General features: G+C 37.8%; 2 protein-coding genes across 2 annotated transcripts; one reads left to right on the top strand and one right to left on the bottom strand.

The window, feature by feature from the left end:
- The first annotated feature begins 824 nt into the window (after nt 1-824).
- On the top strand, nt 825-5,208 carry ucp1 (uncoupling protein 1). The gene is made up of 7 exons (XM_061718176.1): nt 825-1,197; nt 1,364-1,500; nt 1,712-1,910; nt 2,533-2,730; nt 2,816-2,917; nt 4,493-4,673; nt 4,759-5,208. The coding sequence occupies exons 2-7, from the start codon at nt 1,375-1,377 to the stop codon at nt 4,871-4,873; spliced, it is 921 nt and encodes a 306-aa protein (XP_061574160.1). The 5' UTR covers nt 825-1,197; nt 1,364-1,374; the 3' UTR covers nt 4,874-5,208.
- Nucleotides 5,136-12,349, bottom strand: elmod2 (ELMO/CED-12 domain containing 2). The gene is made up of 9 exons (XM_061718187.1): nt 12,218-12,349; nt 9,837-9,984; nt 9,716-9,744; nt 8,446-8,543; nt 8,124-8,253; nt 7,742-7,875; nt 6,429-6,497; nt 6,201-6,334; nt 5,136-6,107 (listed from the first exon to the last, which is right to left on the bottom strand). Exons 2-9 carry the CDS (start codon nt 9,979-9,981, stop codon nt 5,953-5,955), a joined length of 894 nt encoding a protein of 297 aa, XP_061574171.1. The 5' UTR covers nt 9,982-9,984; nt 12,218-12,349; the 3' UTR covers nt 5,136-5,952.
- Between the last annotated feature and the right edge of the window lie 1,500 nt (nt 12,350-13,849).

The following is a 13,849-nucleotide window of genomic DNA, read 5'->3' as shown; positions in this document are numbered from 1 at the left end:
GATGTGCATAAAATATGTTGGCAAAACATTACAAAACACATATTAAATTCAAAACAGCCATAAACTATAAACTCAAATGTAATTTTAAAACTTTAAAACCTTTTCAACAAAACCCGAATCTAGACATTTCCTGATGGGATTTAATCCCGAGCTGTTGTTTTGGACTCCATCAGTATTTCTGATCTAAAACCGAGTTCATTTTTAGTAGGTAATTCTACATTTATATGTGCATGTTTCCATTTTCAAAGCATCAACTTTTCCCGTAAGTTCCTGTTAGAGCAGCTACCGAGGCTGCGTCTGATGTTATGTAACAGGATCAACTACTGCCTCACTGCTGAGACATCAAAAAAGGTCTTATCTGCCTCACATTGAACTTCACTCAGCAGTTTACGTCACAGCTCTCCCACCCGTGCCCCCCTGCAGCTGTGCTTTTACAAAAAAGTAAAATTGAACGATTCATAGAAATCATATAGGAACTTGTACCATAATGCTCTTTTCAAAGTAAGAGACTAAAACGTCTCCAGAAGTGACTGAAATAGTCAATAAGCTCTTACGGCTGTTCACACACACTTGCTCAGCTATTGGCTGAGAGCACAGACGGGCCTCCGGTGAAATCCTCTGATAGCTCTTATCACTAATGTCCAGGACTTGGTCTAAATGTGTAAATAATTAGTCAATGTTACAGAGAGCCTAGCTGACATGAAGGGGGGTAAAAACATAATTCTGCTGACAAACAGTTCTGCTCGCTGCGCTGAATGCAATGCAATTTTTTATTGATTATATTAAAGGCGGGGGGGGGGGGGGGGTCAACTTTAAAAAATTAATTTAATTTACAGAAAATGTTAAATATATACTACAGTGTGGATGAGAAAAAATATTTTTACAAATTGAGGAAATGCAATTGTTTTTTTTCCCCCGATGGGTGTCCCCTGAGGTAAACTCAACCTGGACTATCAGCCGCTCGGTGGACTTTGATTTGGCCCTGCCGTTTGGAAGTACACAGTACCGCCTCTCCATGGATGTCATAAAAAAAAAGAAAAAAAGGGCCAGCCAGAAAATATATAAATGCACAACTAAAGATGCTTCTTTCCTTCCCGTGCAGTGAGGCCTTTCATGGATTACAGTCTGGCCGTTCAAGTCTTACCTGGCAACAAGTAACCGAAGATCAAAAGGACACTTAAGTTGAACTAAAACAATGTAAGTGTGTTTTATGTATTTTTTATATGACTCTGGACTTCACTGTGGCTTAAGTAATAAGATAAATCATTAGTTCATAGGGTTAATTGTTGATGTGTTTTTTAAAGAGACAATCCATCCCTGATTTGAAATGTACATGTCTGTTGATGCACACCTGTCTGCACAGAGACGAGAACCATGGTAGGACTAAAACCCTCAGACGTCCCCCCTCCTCTGGGGGTGAAGATGGTGAGCGCCGGGGCAGCTGCCTGCGTAGGTGATCTTGTGACATTTCCTCTGGACACAGCAAAAGTCAGACTACAGGTACCTGTTCAGACATAGTATTTCAAAATTTAAACAACTTTCACTTTCTCACAATGAGCTTCTTAGGAACACAGTGGGATGTTTGCACCTCTGACTGAGAGGTCTTTCAGCTTCATCTCCCTCTGCTAATCTCAAATCAGTCGTGCTCATCCACCTTTCTGCACCATAAAAAAACCTGTTTGACCCTGAAGTGGGTGATGTGTGATCCCAGATCCAGGGAGAAAAGGTGCCAGTGGGAGGCATCCGCTACAAGGGCGTGTTTGGGACGATCAGCACCATGATCCGGACAGAGGGGCCCAAGTCTCTGTACAATGGGCTGGTGGCCGGGCTGCAGAGGCAGGCCTGCTTCGCCTCCATCAGAATCGGTCTCTATGACAGCGTAAAAAACTTCTACACTGGTGGCAAAGACAGTAAGTGGTTTCTTCTGGAACATATGAAATAGTTAAGAAATATATATATATATATATTTAAATATATATATATATATACATATATATATAAATATGTATATATATATATATATATATATATATATATATATATATATATATATATATATATATATATATACATATATATATATATATATACACACACACACACATATATCTTGATGACCATCAGTCACTAAATAAAAGTGGATAAAGAAGGCATGTCAGTTCAGGCCTGTTGTGTCTGGACAGCTCCCGGAGGATTTTACAATCTGTGTTTTATCTGCATAAAAACTCTGGATTGTTTGACACTCAACTCTGAGATAAGCATGTTTGAACATCCACCCTGCGGGAAGTACAGACAGCAGATTTATGCAGAGTAGTCGAAAGAAAACTTTAATATTAAGGTTGATAAGGAAAAAGAAACATAGGAAATGACTTAACAATAGATCTATCTAGCTGAGGAAACTTGATCATTTTAATTTGTCTTCTGTACTGAATTATCAGGCTTTACATGTAAAATCCTGATTAAAAAACAAACTCATGAATAATAGTGTACTTTGCAACTGTCTAAAACTGGTATCTCTCCGTCCTCCCCCAGACCCAGGAGTGCTGGTGCGGATCCTGGCTGGCTGCACGACAGGTGCTATGGCGGTGTCCTTTGCACAACCCACTGACGTTGTCAAGGTTCGATTCCAAGCCCAAATGAACCTGAATGGCGTGGCCCGGCGCTACACCGGCACCATGCAGGCCTACAAACAAATCTTCCAGAACGAAGGCCTACGTGGACTCTGGAAAGGTGGACTTCGTAGTCTCTGACATCATGAAAGAACACAACCGTGAAATCCTGGATCAGTAACATATTTTTTGTTTGTGCCATGCAGGTACACTTCCCAACATCACCAGAAACGCGCTGGTCAACTCCACAGAGCTGGTGACGTACGACCTGATCAAGGAGGCCATCCTCAAACACAACCTGCTGACAGGTGAGAGGGTTTATTGTTTATTGATGGCACCCCCCCTGAAATAAAAACGGCCCAAATCATCCCCCCTGTAAAACTGCCATCCCCCCTTTCCATCCCTTATGTCATTTCATCAATGAATGTGGTTTTACTGCTATTTCAACATTTAGAGTCATCACCAGAAAAATAACTTATTTGACAATTTTCACTTGAAATAAGTAGAAAAATCTGCCAGTGGGACAAGATTTATCTTCTTATTACAAGCAAAAAAATCTTGTTCCACTGGCAGATTTTTCTACTTATTTTAAGTGAAAATCTACTTGAAACAGGTGAAAATTGTTGTTTTTTTCCCGTGATGAGTCTTGTTTTGAGTGTAATGAGATTCTTTTACTAAAATGAGACATTTTAACTAGAAATAAGACAAATATTCTTGTTAAGATTTTGAATTTTTGCAGTAATCCATTTTCCTTATCCTGTGAAGGACAGAGGCATATTGATAAGTTCAGAAAACTGTTTTTTATTGTTGTGTTTTGATGTATTTGATGTAAGCCCAGTGGATATTTAAAGCTTACAGAAGGCTGCATTTAACTGCTGCTATGTCGTTCCTGCAGTATTTCTGCAGGTGTTTTGGTCACTGCTACTATTTGTAATATATTATATTAATTGTAATCAGCGCAAATTATCTGTCCCAATATGATAAAATCCACCATCCCCCCTGATTTTATTTTACAACTCGAGTACTGCTTGTTACCACGTGGGGTCACCTGTCTCAGAGGGTCTTGGGATCCACCCATACTGGATGGTTACTTTACAGAAACCATTTTAACTGCTAAATATTTCTATGCACGCACACACACACACACACACACACATGGCTCCTGATTGGCAGACTTCCTCACACCCAGTTAGCTCCACTACTCCACAGCTGATAACGGTACACATTTGGGCACAGTGTAGAACATGCACCAAATAGTGCTTATAAAGGCCGTCGTTGCTTTGACATCCAAGGCAAGGCAAGTTTATTTATATAGCACAATTCAACACAAAGTAATTCAAATGGCTTTACATCAACATTAAAAGCGGGATAACACAATTAAATAGTAAATAACAAATAAAATTAAATAAAATGATAAGAAAAGAGGTAAAATAATAAAAAGCACAAGTTGTTAAAAAGTAAGGGCAGTAGAGTACAGCAGGTAAGTATTTAATTTAAGAGTACGCGTCAGTAAACAGTAATGTTTTTAGGCCTGATTTAAAGGATCTACAGTTGGAGCAGACCTCAGGTCTACAGGAAGTTTGTTCCACCGGTGAGGAGCAGAATAACTGAACGCTGCCTCACCTTGCTTGGTTCTGGTTCTTGGGAACCACAACAAACCAGATCCAGATGAACCTCAGGGGTCTGGGAGCTTCATAGGAACTAACAGATCAAGCATGTATTTTGGTCCAAGACCATTCAGTGCTTTGTAGACCAGCAGCAAGATTTTAAACTCTAATCTTTGGATCACTGGAGTCCATCACAATCATTCACATTGTCCCAATTTCAGTGTTGCACAACCCAAACACTTGGACGTCACTGATATTTTCCTACTCTCTTCACAGACAATCTCCCGTGTCACTTCCTGTCCGCGTTCGGTGCCGGCTTTGTTACCACAGTGATCGCTTCCCCAGTAGATGTGGTAAAAACCAGATATATGAACTCTCCGCCGGGCCAGTACAAGAGTGCCATCAACTGTGCCTGGACCATGATGACCAAAGAGGGACCGACGGCTTTCTACAAAGGGTAAACTTCTTATCCCCGGAAGCATGTATTTAACATCTCCCTGCTTCACAGCTAGCCTGACCTCCTTTTCCCCATCTCTGTGCAGATTCGTGCCCTCATTTCTGAGGTTGGGATCATGGAACGTTGTGATGTTTGTCTCATTTGAGCAAATCAAAAGGGCCATGATGGTCACGAAGAAGAGGATAGAGGGTGCGGACTGAGGCCACCAGCAGGTTGATGGAGCATCAACAAGGACATTTAATTTGACTTCTTAACATCGTTCAATCTCGGTGCCCTGCAGCAACAAAAGGAGACCATCTTACCTTGAAATTGTAGCGACATATTGAACTGTGTGTGTGGAGAAAACTCGATAGTTTTCATTTTATATTTATAATTTGCCACCATGAGCCCAGAGTGGGAGCAAATGGTACGGAACCAAGTCAAGTTTGCAGGCTAAGGCCTGTAGATCTAAAATGGTCGGTGATACGTCTCATGCAGCTGACAACACTGCACATTTACATGTGACAATACTAAATATATGACTAGTTTTACAGATGATGTTGTACTGTTTTTTATTTTTGTGGTTTAACTTTCTTTTTAACAAATGGATGCGAAACACATTTCAAATCAAATGTGAATTTATTAACTTTGAGCAAGACAAACCTTCCTCCACGATAAATCACAGCATAAAAATAAGTAATAAAATATCAGTCTTAAGACATACAAATTTGTGAAAAGTGGAATATACAACCCTATTTAGTTTCACTGATATAACACATAATTACGACATGAGTGGAGATGAATTAAACCGAGCACAACGTTCAAGACATCCTTCACGATGGAGCGTCGGAGAGGGAGTTGTAGTCGTGAGCGCTGAATGTTAAATACCTGAGCGGGTTAATCCCGAGAACACACGTGACAGCTGAGTGGAGATGCTCATCACGGCTTTCATTTAAATGTATAAAATTTGATCAACAAAAGTGCTTAAAGCCTCACAAATCTTTATCTCCTCTTCTTTCTCCACCACGAACCATTTAAAACTGTGGAATGGTTATTTCTGAGGTACGGGGAGTTTGTGCTCTATCTGGGAACCTTCACTGTGGCAGTGAAAGGACGGACGGCAGATCGCTAATGAGTCATCTAACTAAACAGAAGGGGACTGCTTTATTTATTTATTTATTTTTTAAACTGGCCAACTTCACGATGCTTCACGTCTCCAGTAGGAGTATCCCACTTCCTTCTTCCAGGTCAAAGATTCACACAGGCAATGAGGGGGTCCGGGGTGACGTGTGAAAACATGTTAGTTTGAACTGATACTCAGTGAGAGAGACACATCAGGGTCCTGTAGATGAGTCTTAACTATGCTATGGAACTTTTCTCTGTATTGATTAAACTGCATGATGCTTTCTGGTTGCTCTGCCACCCAGAACTTGTCAAACTGGTACGCCAGGTAACCTGAAAGAGGAAAGAGGGAAAAGTTGTGCAAAATTCCTCATTAAAAACTACAACCACAAAAGAACAGCAGATTGATGTGACTTTAAAACTCACAGTACAGCTGATGAAAGTGCCACAGCTCCGGCGTGCCCTGCGCCGTGTTGTAGAAGTGCGGCTTCAGAGCGCCGCTCTTCAGCAGGCTGTAGGCCATCTCTGTCAAGTTAATCCCGACTATGGCGTACGAATACCTGAAACACATAATGATAATGATTGGAGAAAATGTGCACAATCCCAGTGCAAAATAAAGTACAGATGTGCTCATGCATGAATGAAGTCTCTTACCCTAATTTGGGATGGTTTGCATGAGACAGAACTTGACGAGCTTCCGCTGTGTAGTTTTCACTGAAAAAACTTAAAAAAAAAAAAAGAGGGTCAGTGTTGGTCAATTATACATATATATATATATATATATATATATATATATATATATATATATAAGGATGAGACATGAGACAGCATTTCCCAGCAAGCAAGCTATCACTCGCCATAACTGCAGCTATTAAAAATAATGATATGTTTATACATCCTAAATACTCAAACATTTTGCATCTGAATCTTAGTTGAAATATTACATCTCAATTTGGAGCATCTTGAAAAATGAATCCACTCAGGAGTCACGTAAGTGATGTTTTTTTGTTTTTTTTTTCCCCCAAACTTATAGCATGTTTACTACAGAACTTGAGTTTAATCAGAGAAAACCAAGGGAAAATATTCCTCATTATCATATCCATTCATCTATTTTCGACAGCAGCTATAAATTATGTTGTTTAAGGTCACAGAGGGACTTGAACATCTACTTTCTGTGATAAATTAAATCCTTTGCCTCCAAAACAAAAAATAAGAGCAGAAGCACTACTGATTTGTTTGAGGCACAAATCTTGTTTTGGCTATTTCTGTCAGAATGTATTATCGTGTCAAAAATAATAAGGCAGTGCCTAAAATATTCCTGGCACTGCTGCATCTGTATTTACAGGACTTCCAATTCCAGGGTGCAGAATTCAGGGATGGGATTATATAAATGAATCACTGCAAACTGGTTTATTGCACGTGTGCAGTGCACCAACAACTGCATCAAGAAAAATGCATGTCTTAAATTTTGCACTTGACCTGGTTGTGATTGAGCGAATTGATCGATCATGCACGAAGGACACAGAAGCATTAATCAACAGGCACAGAAGGAGAGTGAGTGAAAGAGATTTTCCGTTCTTGCAAACCTATCTGGAATACCAGCAGACATTATTTTGAATGGACTGCGGGAAATCCTAGAAAGACCTGGGTTGTGTAAATGAGAAGGAACCACCAGCCACCACGCACTGCCCTCAGCAGGAAAAGTTGAAAGCATCTGTTCTTAATTTTATCTACATTTATGTTTATGACCATGCCATAAATTTTGTACCTGGGATGTTATTCACATTCTCTCTGGCGGTGTCTCTGTAGTTACTGTGTCAAAATGCACACTTTACAGAATAAAAACTTGCATAGCAAAGTTCACTGTGAGACCATTTAGATGTGTATGTGAGAAAGGCTGACGAGGATATTCGTTGATAATACAACCTGATTAATAAATGTCACCTTGCTTTGTGGCGAGTACTCACACCAGATTGATGAGGCCCAGCAGGCCCATTCCTCTGAAGTCCGTCTTTGGGTCGTCTCCCTGGAATCCAATGTCTCCCCACTGCTTGGTGATTCTGGACTCCAGTTTGACCGTTGGCATCAACAAATCCCACAGCTGAAAAACAAAATCATTCCTGGGTAAAACATTTTAACTATGAGCTTAAGTACAAGAGTTTTTGTTTTGTTCATTTTAACAATTTGATTGAATAAACTGGGGAGAAATGTACACAACTCACTGGTGTTTTAAAAAAAAAACTAAAGTGACACATGCAAGATTTTGATGGCTCACAGATGTCAGACTGTAACAGAATATACAATACAAATGTAACTACAAAGTATAGATCCAGGGGCAGGAATCCACACCTTCAAAAGCATTTTTTCATGTTCAGGGTTGTCTGAGTTAAAGATTTCCTTCCTCAACTCTTCAACAGAAGTATACAAACTGCTGTATCCTGAAATCTGTAGCAGACAGATATGCAAGCTTCCTTTGAACCTAAAGAAAGACAGAAGACAGACAGAAGAGATTAGGCCATTAAGTGTGTGTGTGTGTGTGTATGTATATATATATATATATATATATATATATATATATATATATATATATATATATAAAAACACAGTAGTATAATACAATTAAAAGAATTGTAGATATACAACAAATTCAAGGTAACAGAGATAACCGTACTGGGGATCCTTCTGGGGTTTAATGTTCTTTTCTTTTATAATTTGATCCACACATTGTTCTGAATTCTCCTTGCTGGTTTCCAAAGCTGCTTTTAAAACCTACGGAAGAACAACACAGAGGTTTAGGTAACTTAAAAACAGATATAGAGTCAGATAGGGAACATCTAAATATCTAAAAGCACATCTGTCTGAATAGTGAAAAGAATCAGCGTGCCTACACATTTATCAAGGTCAAATTCAAGCACTTTCAAGGGCTATTTTCAAAATCTTCAAGCACCTTATCGCTGGGGTAAAATATCTACAGGAATATATATACTCGTAATTATTTTTTACGCTTTTTAATCACAATTATGTACATTGTATCATGCTGTAAACATCTAGTTATGTTTCATCTTAATGATTTTATTTCTCCTTGTAATAACTAAACTATACAGTCTGATCCCAATTTTGTGAAAGACACAGTTATAATTTCAAGCACTTTCAAGCACTTAAACTAAAATTCAAGCACTTTTCAGGCCTTTTAAACACAACATTGAAATTCAACCACTCAATTTCACTTCAAGGATTTCAAGCACCCGTAGGAACCCTGTAGAGTCTACACTGTACGCTGGAAACTCCTTAGCAGACCAAAACTAAAAATCACATGTACAGGCACTTTATTGAAACTTGGCAGCTATGGCGAAAGATAGGAACTGATTAAGCTCAGAAGATATGATGTACCTAAAGTTCATAAAACCAACAGTCTAAAAGACCATGTAAAAGTTGGCAGCAAAGCAAAGGATAAAACTTTTCAATGTCTGTGTATCTAACCTGGTCCCGAATCCAGTTCGGTTATTATTCAGACTTTTATTTTTTAAAGACGAAGCCTATGACAATATTTTCTTTTCTATACGTCTGCATGTACTTGTTTTTTCTTCCATTTTTCTTATCTACACTAAATGCTTACCATTTTAATTTACACAAAAAAGCTTTTAACTTATCTATTAATCTATTATTTTATTACAATACTAATCTAACTCTAGCTGTAACAAGTAAACATCATATACTTTTGGTTAACAATTAACTTCAACAGGATGATAAATACTTGTATATCAGTTTACCAGGAATGAGCAGGCACGAGTGATCAGGAGTAATCAAGAATGATCAACTGTATAAAAGACGCCTGAACATTAAACTAGAGAAATTGTTCCACTTAATCCTCAAGAATTGCAGCTGCATTTAAAGCTAACACGGATTTAAACTAAATTAAACAGTGATATAAAATTTCTTACCTGGCTCTTTGAAGACTGGAGAGAGTATTCTATAAAAGTGCACACGAAAAAGATTAGTGAACAGACAAAAGGTAGATTTAAAAAAAACAAAAAAAAAAAAAAAAACATCACATGAATTTACCTGCTTTAGTCGTTCTTGACGCCCCTGGTTTGTATCCTGAGCATATTCTCTGCAGCTCACACGTTCCTGTCGCTTGTCTGATGAGCCACTTCAGCCAGTACCTCAGAAACGATGTGTAGACGTACTGCCAGATGTACCCAAACATTTTCTAGAGAGACACACACAGGAAAAAAAAAAAAAGCTTCATGGAGATGAGGAATTTTCTTTTTATAACTTGTTAACAAGTTATAAAAACCAATAAACATGCTACAGATCTAAACATGGCTTAGATCTGTACTGAACATCAAAGTTCCTTCAATAACCACCAATCAATATCTGCACATACTGGTTCTAAACGATCTGATCAGTGGTTTCCACTATTACTGATCGGAGGATCTGATCAGAATTTTTTTAAACCCTGAAAGGCGAGGTACGGGATTCTACTTCAGTTCGTTTTATGTTTTTGTCACATTGAGGGAACATCTCCTTTCCTTCCGCTTGCTGCCAATTTTGTGATCGCACACGTTGTGGCTGGTTCTTCTTGTTTCGTTGATGTTTTGTTTCAAATGTCAACATAAGAAGCATTTTCTAGAAATCCTTCATCCTGCCTTTAAAGCTGATGTAATACAGTTTGTGCATACTTTGATGTTTTGACAATGACGCTACACAAAAGCCCCTTATTGATAGTTCAACTTTTTGAAGATACAAATATTAATAAACATGATGGAAAATTCAACCTTGGCTACTTGATTAAACCAAAACTGCTGAGAGCAGCAAAATAATAGCCTTGGCCCCGCTAAACGTACAGTAGTCTGCTCAAAAAAATGATTAACACCGACCTTAAATATGTTTTTGTCGACTCGAATTGTCAGAATGAATCATACTTTGTGTTTTAAAATCATTACACTTCCTCTGTTTCATTGTCATTCTGCATCGAGAGGCCTCAAAACATACATCAACAGGCCTCTCGGAGAGGCCTGTTGATGTATGTTTTGACCATTTAACATGCAATTGTTTAATTAAATCTACTGAAATCTGCATGATTTCTCAAGTCTTCTTTTTGGTACGGTAACTTAGACACTCAGTTTCAGTCCAGATGCTTCACATCCTGGTCAATTAAGCATTTTTCTAGGAAGATCTTTTGCACTTACTTAGCAATGCATAGATGTCAACAAAGTATAGCTAATCATAAAATCAGAATAAGACAACCAAAGAAGAAAACAGTTATCTGGTTCAACCAAACATTGTAGTAAGAATTTAGTAGTGTTAAGTATAATAAACTTGATAATAAAAAGTAGGTTAAATAATCTAAGTGAGTAGCTTTGTTGTTACTATATTATAATGTTTTAGCTAATGTTGAGCTGAAGCTAATTCAATTAACGTTTAAAAAAAATTGCAGTGCAACATGCACTACGGCGATTGAACCAATAAGAACACAACACAACACATTCTGGATTCATTACAAATCAACTGAAATATTGCAAGCCTTTTATTATTTTAATATTGCTGATTATGGCTTACAGTTTAAGATTAAGATTCCCAGAATATTCAAATTTTTTGAGATAGGATATTTGAGTTTTCTTAGGCTGTAAGCCATGATCAGCAATATTAAAATAATAAAAGGCTTGCAATATTTCAGTTGAATTGTAATGAATCCAGAATGTATGACATTTTTGTTTTTGTAATTGTATTACAGAAAATCACAATATTCTAATTTTCTGAGACAGTCCTGTACATGAAGATGCCTCACTGAGATTCGGCCTGAATTTATGGTTCCGCGTTAAATCGACGCAGACCATATGGCGTAGTTGCGCGTCGCCACGTACCCTACGCCGTAACTCTGCGTTGGTGTAACGCGGAACCATAAATCAACCTTCAGTGTGTGGTGTGTCGACGTGACTGGAGCAGATGCTGCTGCTCGGGTCACAGGAGCTAACAATTGCTAAAAGCATCCACAGTTCAAATCAAGTGTTGCATCTGAGCTGCTCAGGTGACCGTGAGCTACTATTAAAGAACAACTTAGAGGAAGAGACTGGAGGAGATGCCAACACAATAATATCAACAACAGCCTTGCTGCTAATGCTAACTACACACACATGCAGTCATTCCTCTTTGTGACAAACATCAAGAGAGTTTAGAGTCGCTTTACCAAAACTACTGACTATACACGTTTAATTTGATTAACTAGTTATACTAGGAGCCTTCTTCAAACTCTCAAATAGCATTTCAGACAACAGGTTGTATTGTTTTAGTCTGTCATTGTATCATTTTGATAGCTTGGCATAATCAGATTTAGTGGGGTTGAAAGAATAATGGGATTGAATTCAAGATAATCATACATTAAAAATTCACCTTACACTGCTATGGGTGCTTAAAAAAGGTAAGAAGTTGAAGAGACTTACCTGCACTTTGAAGATGCTCTGCGTGGTAAAAGGTTAGCAGCTCCAGCTACGGTGCGTTCAGGTTCACACTGGACAATACATGCACACTCTCGAAACAGACACGCTTATTAGAAAATATACACATTCGAGTTTTTAAATGGATGTAAGACACGACTAAACAATTTAGGATGTAATATTTTGCTAATTTGTTAACATATACTTAGGTTAAATTTGGCCTTTTATCTAAAAGACATGACGTCTTTGAACACAACATGGTCGTAGCCACGCTTAGTCAGCGCCATCTAGTGGTGACTTCTTACTTAGGCAAGGCAAGTTTATTTGTAGAGCACAATTCAACACAAGGTGATTCAAAGTGCTTTTACATCAACATTAAAAGCAGCAAGACACAGTTAAACAGTAAATAACAGATAAAATGAAATACAGTGATAAGAAAAGAGGTAAAATAATAAAAAGCACAAGTTGTTAAAAATAAGGGCAGCAGAGTACAGCAGGTAAGTATTTAATTCAAGAGTACGCTTCAGTAAACAGTAATGTTTTTAGCCCTGATTTAAAGGAGCTGACAGTTGGAGCAGACCTCAGGTCTACAGGAAGTTTGTTCCACCGGGGAGGAGCAGAATAACTGAACGCTGCCTCACCTTGCTTGGTTCTGGTTCTTGGGAACCACAACAAACCAGATCCAGATGAACCTCAGGGGTCTGGGAGCTTCATAGGGAACTAACAGATCCAGCATGTATTTTGGTCCAAGACCATTCAGGTCTTTGTAGACCAGCAGTAAGATTTTAAACTCTATCCTTTGACTCACTGGAAGCCAGTGTAGTGATTTCATGACCCGTGTAATGTGGTCCAGTTTCCTGCTGTTTGTAATTTGTACAATTAAAAAATACATCAAATACTTCTACTTCTTTTCTAGACGAAAATAACTTACTGGGCACAAGGATGTGGGCTTGAACAAAAATAAAATTATAGATGATAAATTATAGAGATGATGTCAAAGAATACAGACAACCTAAGTGAGGAACATAAACAAAGTGTATGTGTATATATGGATACAGTATGTAGCCTATGTATGTGTGTATGTATATATATATACCGGTATATATATATATATATATATATATATATATATATATATATATATATATATATATATGTATATATACATACACACATACATAGGCTACATATATATATATATATATATATATATATATATATATTTTTTTTATTTTGGACAAAGGGGTGAGAGCTAATAAGCTATGCTTCTTCTCACTCCTTTTCGAAATTTGTCATTTAGTTTCGGTTTTTCTGTGCTTTGTTGTTTTGCTTCCTGGTAATTGGCATATCCGGAATAAACAGTACAAACAAAAAAACAAACATTCTAGGATTGTGTCAATCGACAATTACCAAAATTTGAAGTAACAGTCACAAAAACACAGGCAATGGTAGATTTGACTAAAGAAAACCCCACACAAGATGAAGGAAAAGGTATAAAAGACAGAAACAAAGAAAGGAAAATAAAATAATGTTTATCGATACAAAATATGGGCAAGATATACGAAAACTGAGAAGCAGCAAACAAAATGAGATCTATAGATATTTGTAAATTTTGTGGTTGCTCTTTATTTCTCTCAG

This window comes from Cololabis saira, chromosome 1 (assembly GCF_033807715.1).
Source record: "Cololabis saira isolate AMF1-May2022 chromosome 1, fColSai1.1, whole genome shotgun sequence".
NCBI lineage: Eukaryota > Metazoa > Chordata > Actinopteri > Beloniformes > Belonidae > Cololabis > Cololabis saira.
This window is presented reverse-complemented; position numbering and strand designations above follow the sequence as displayed.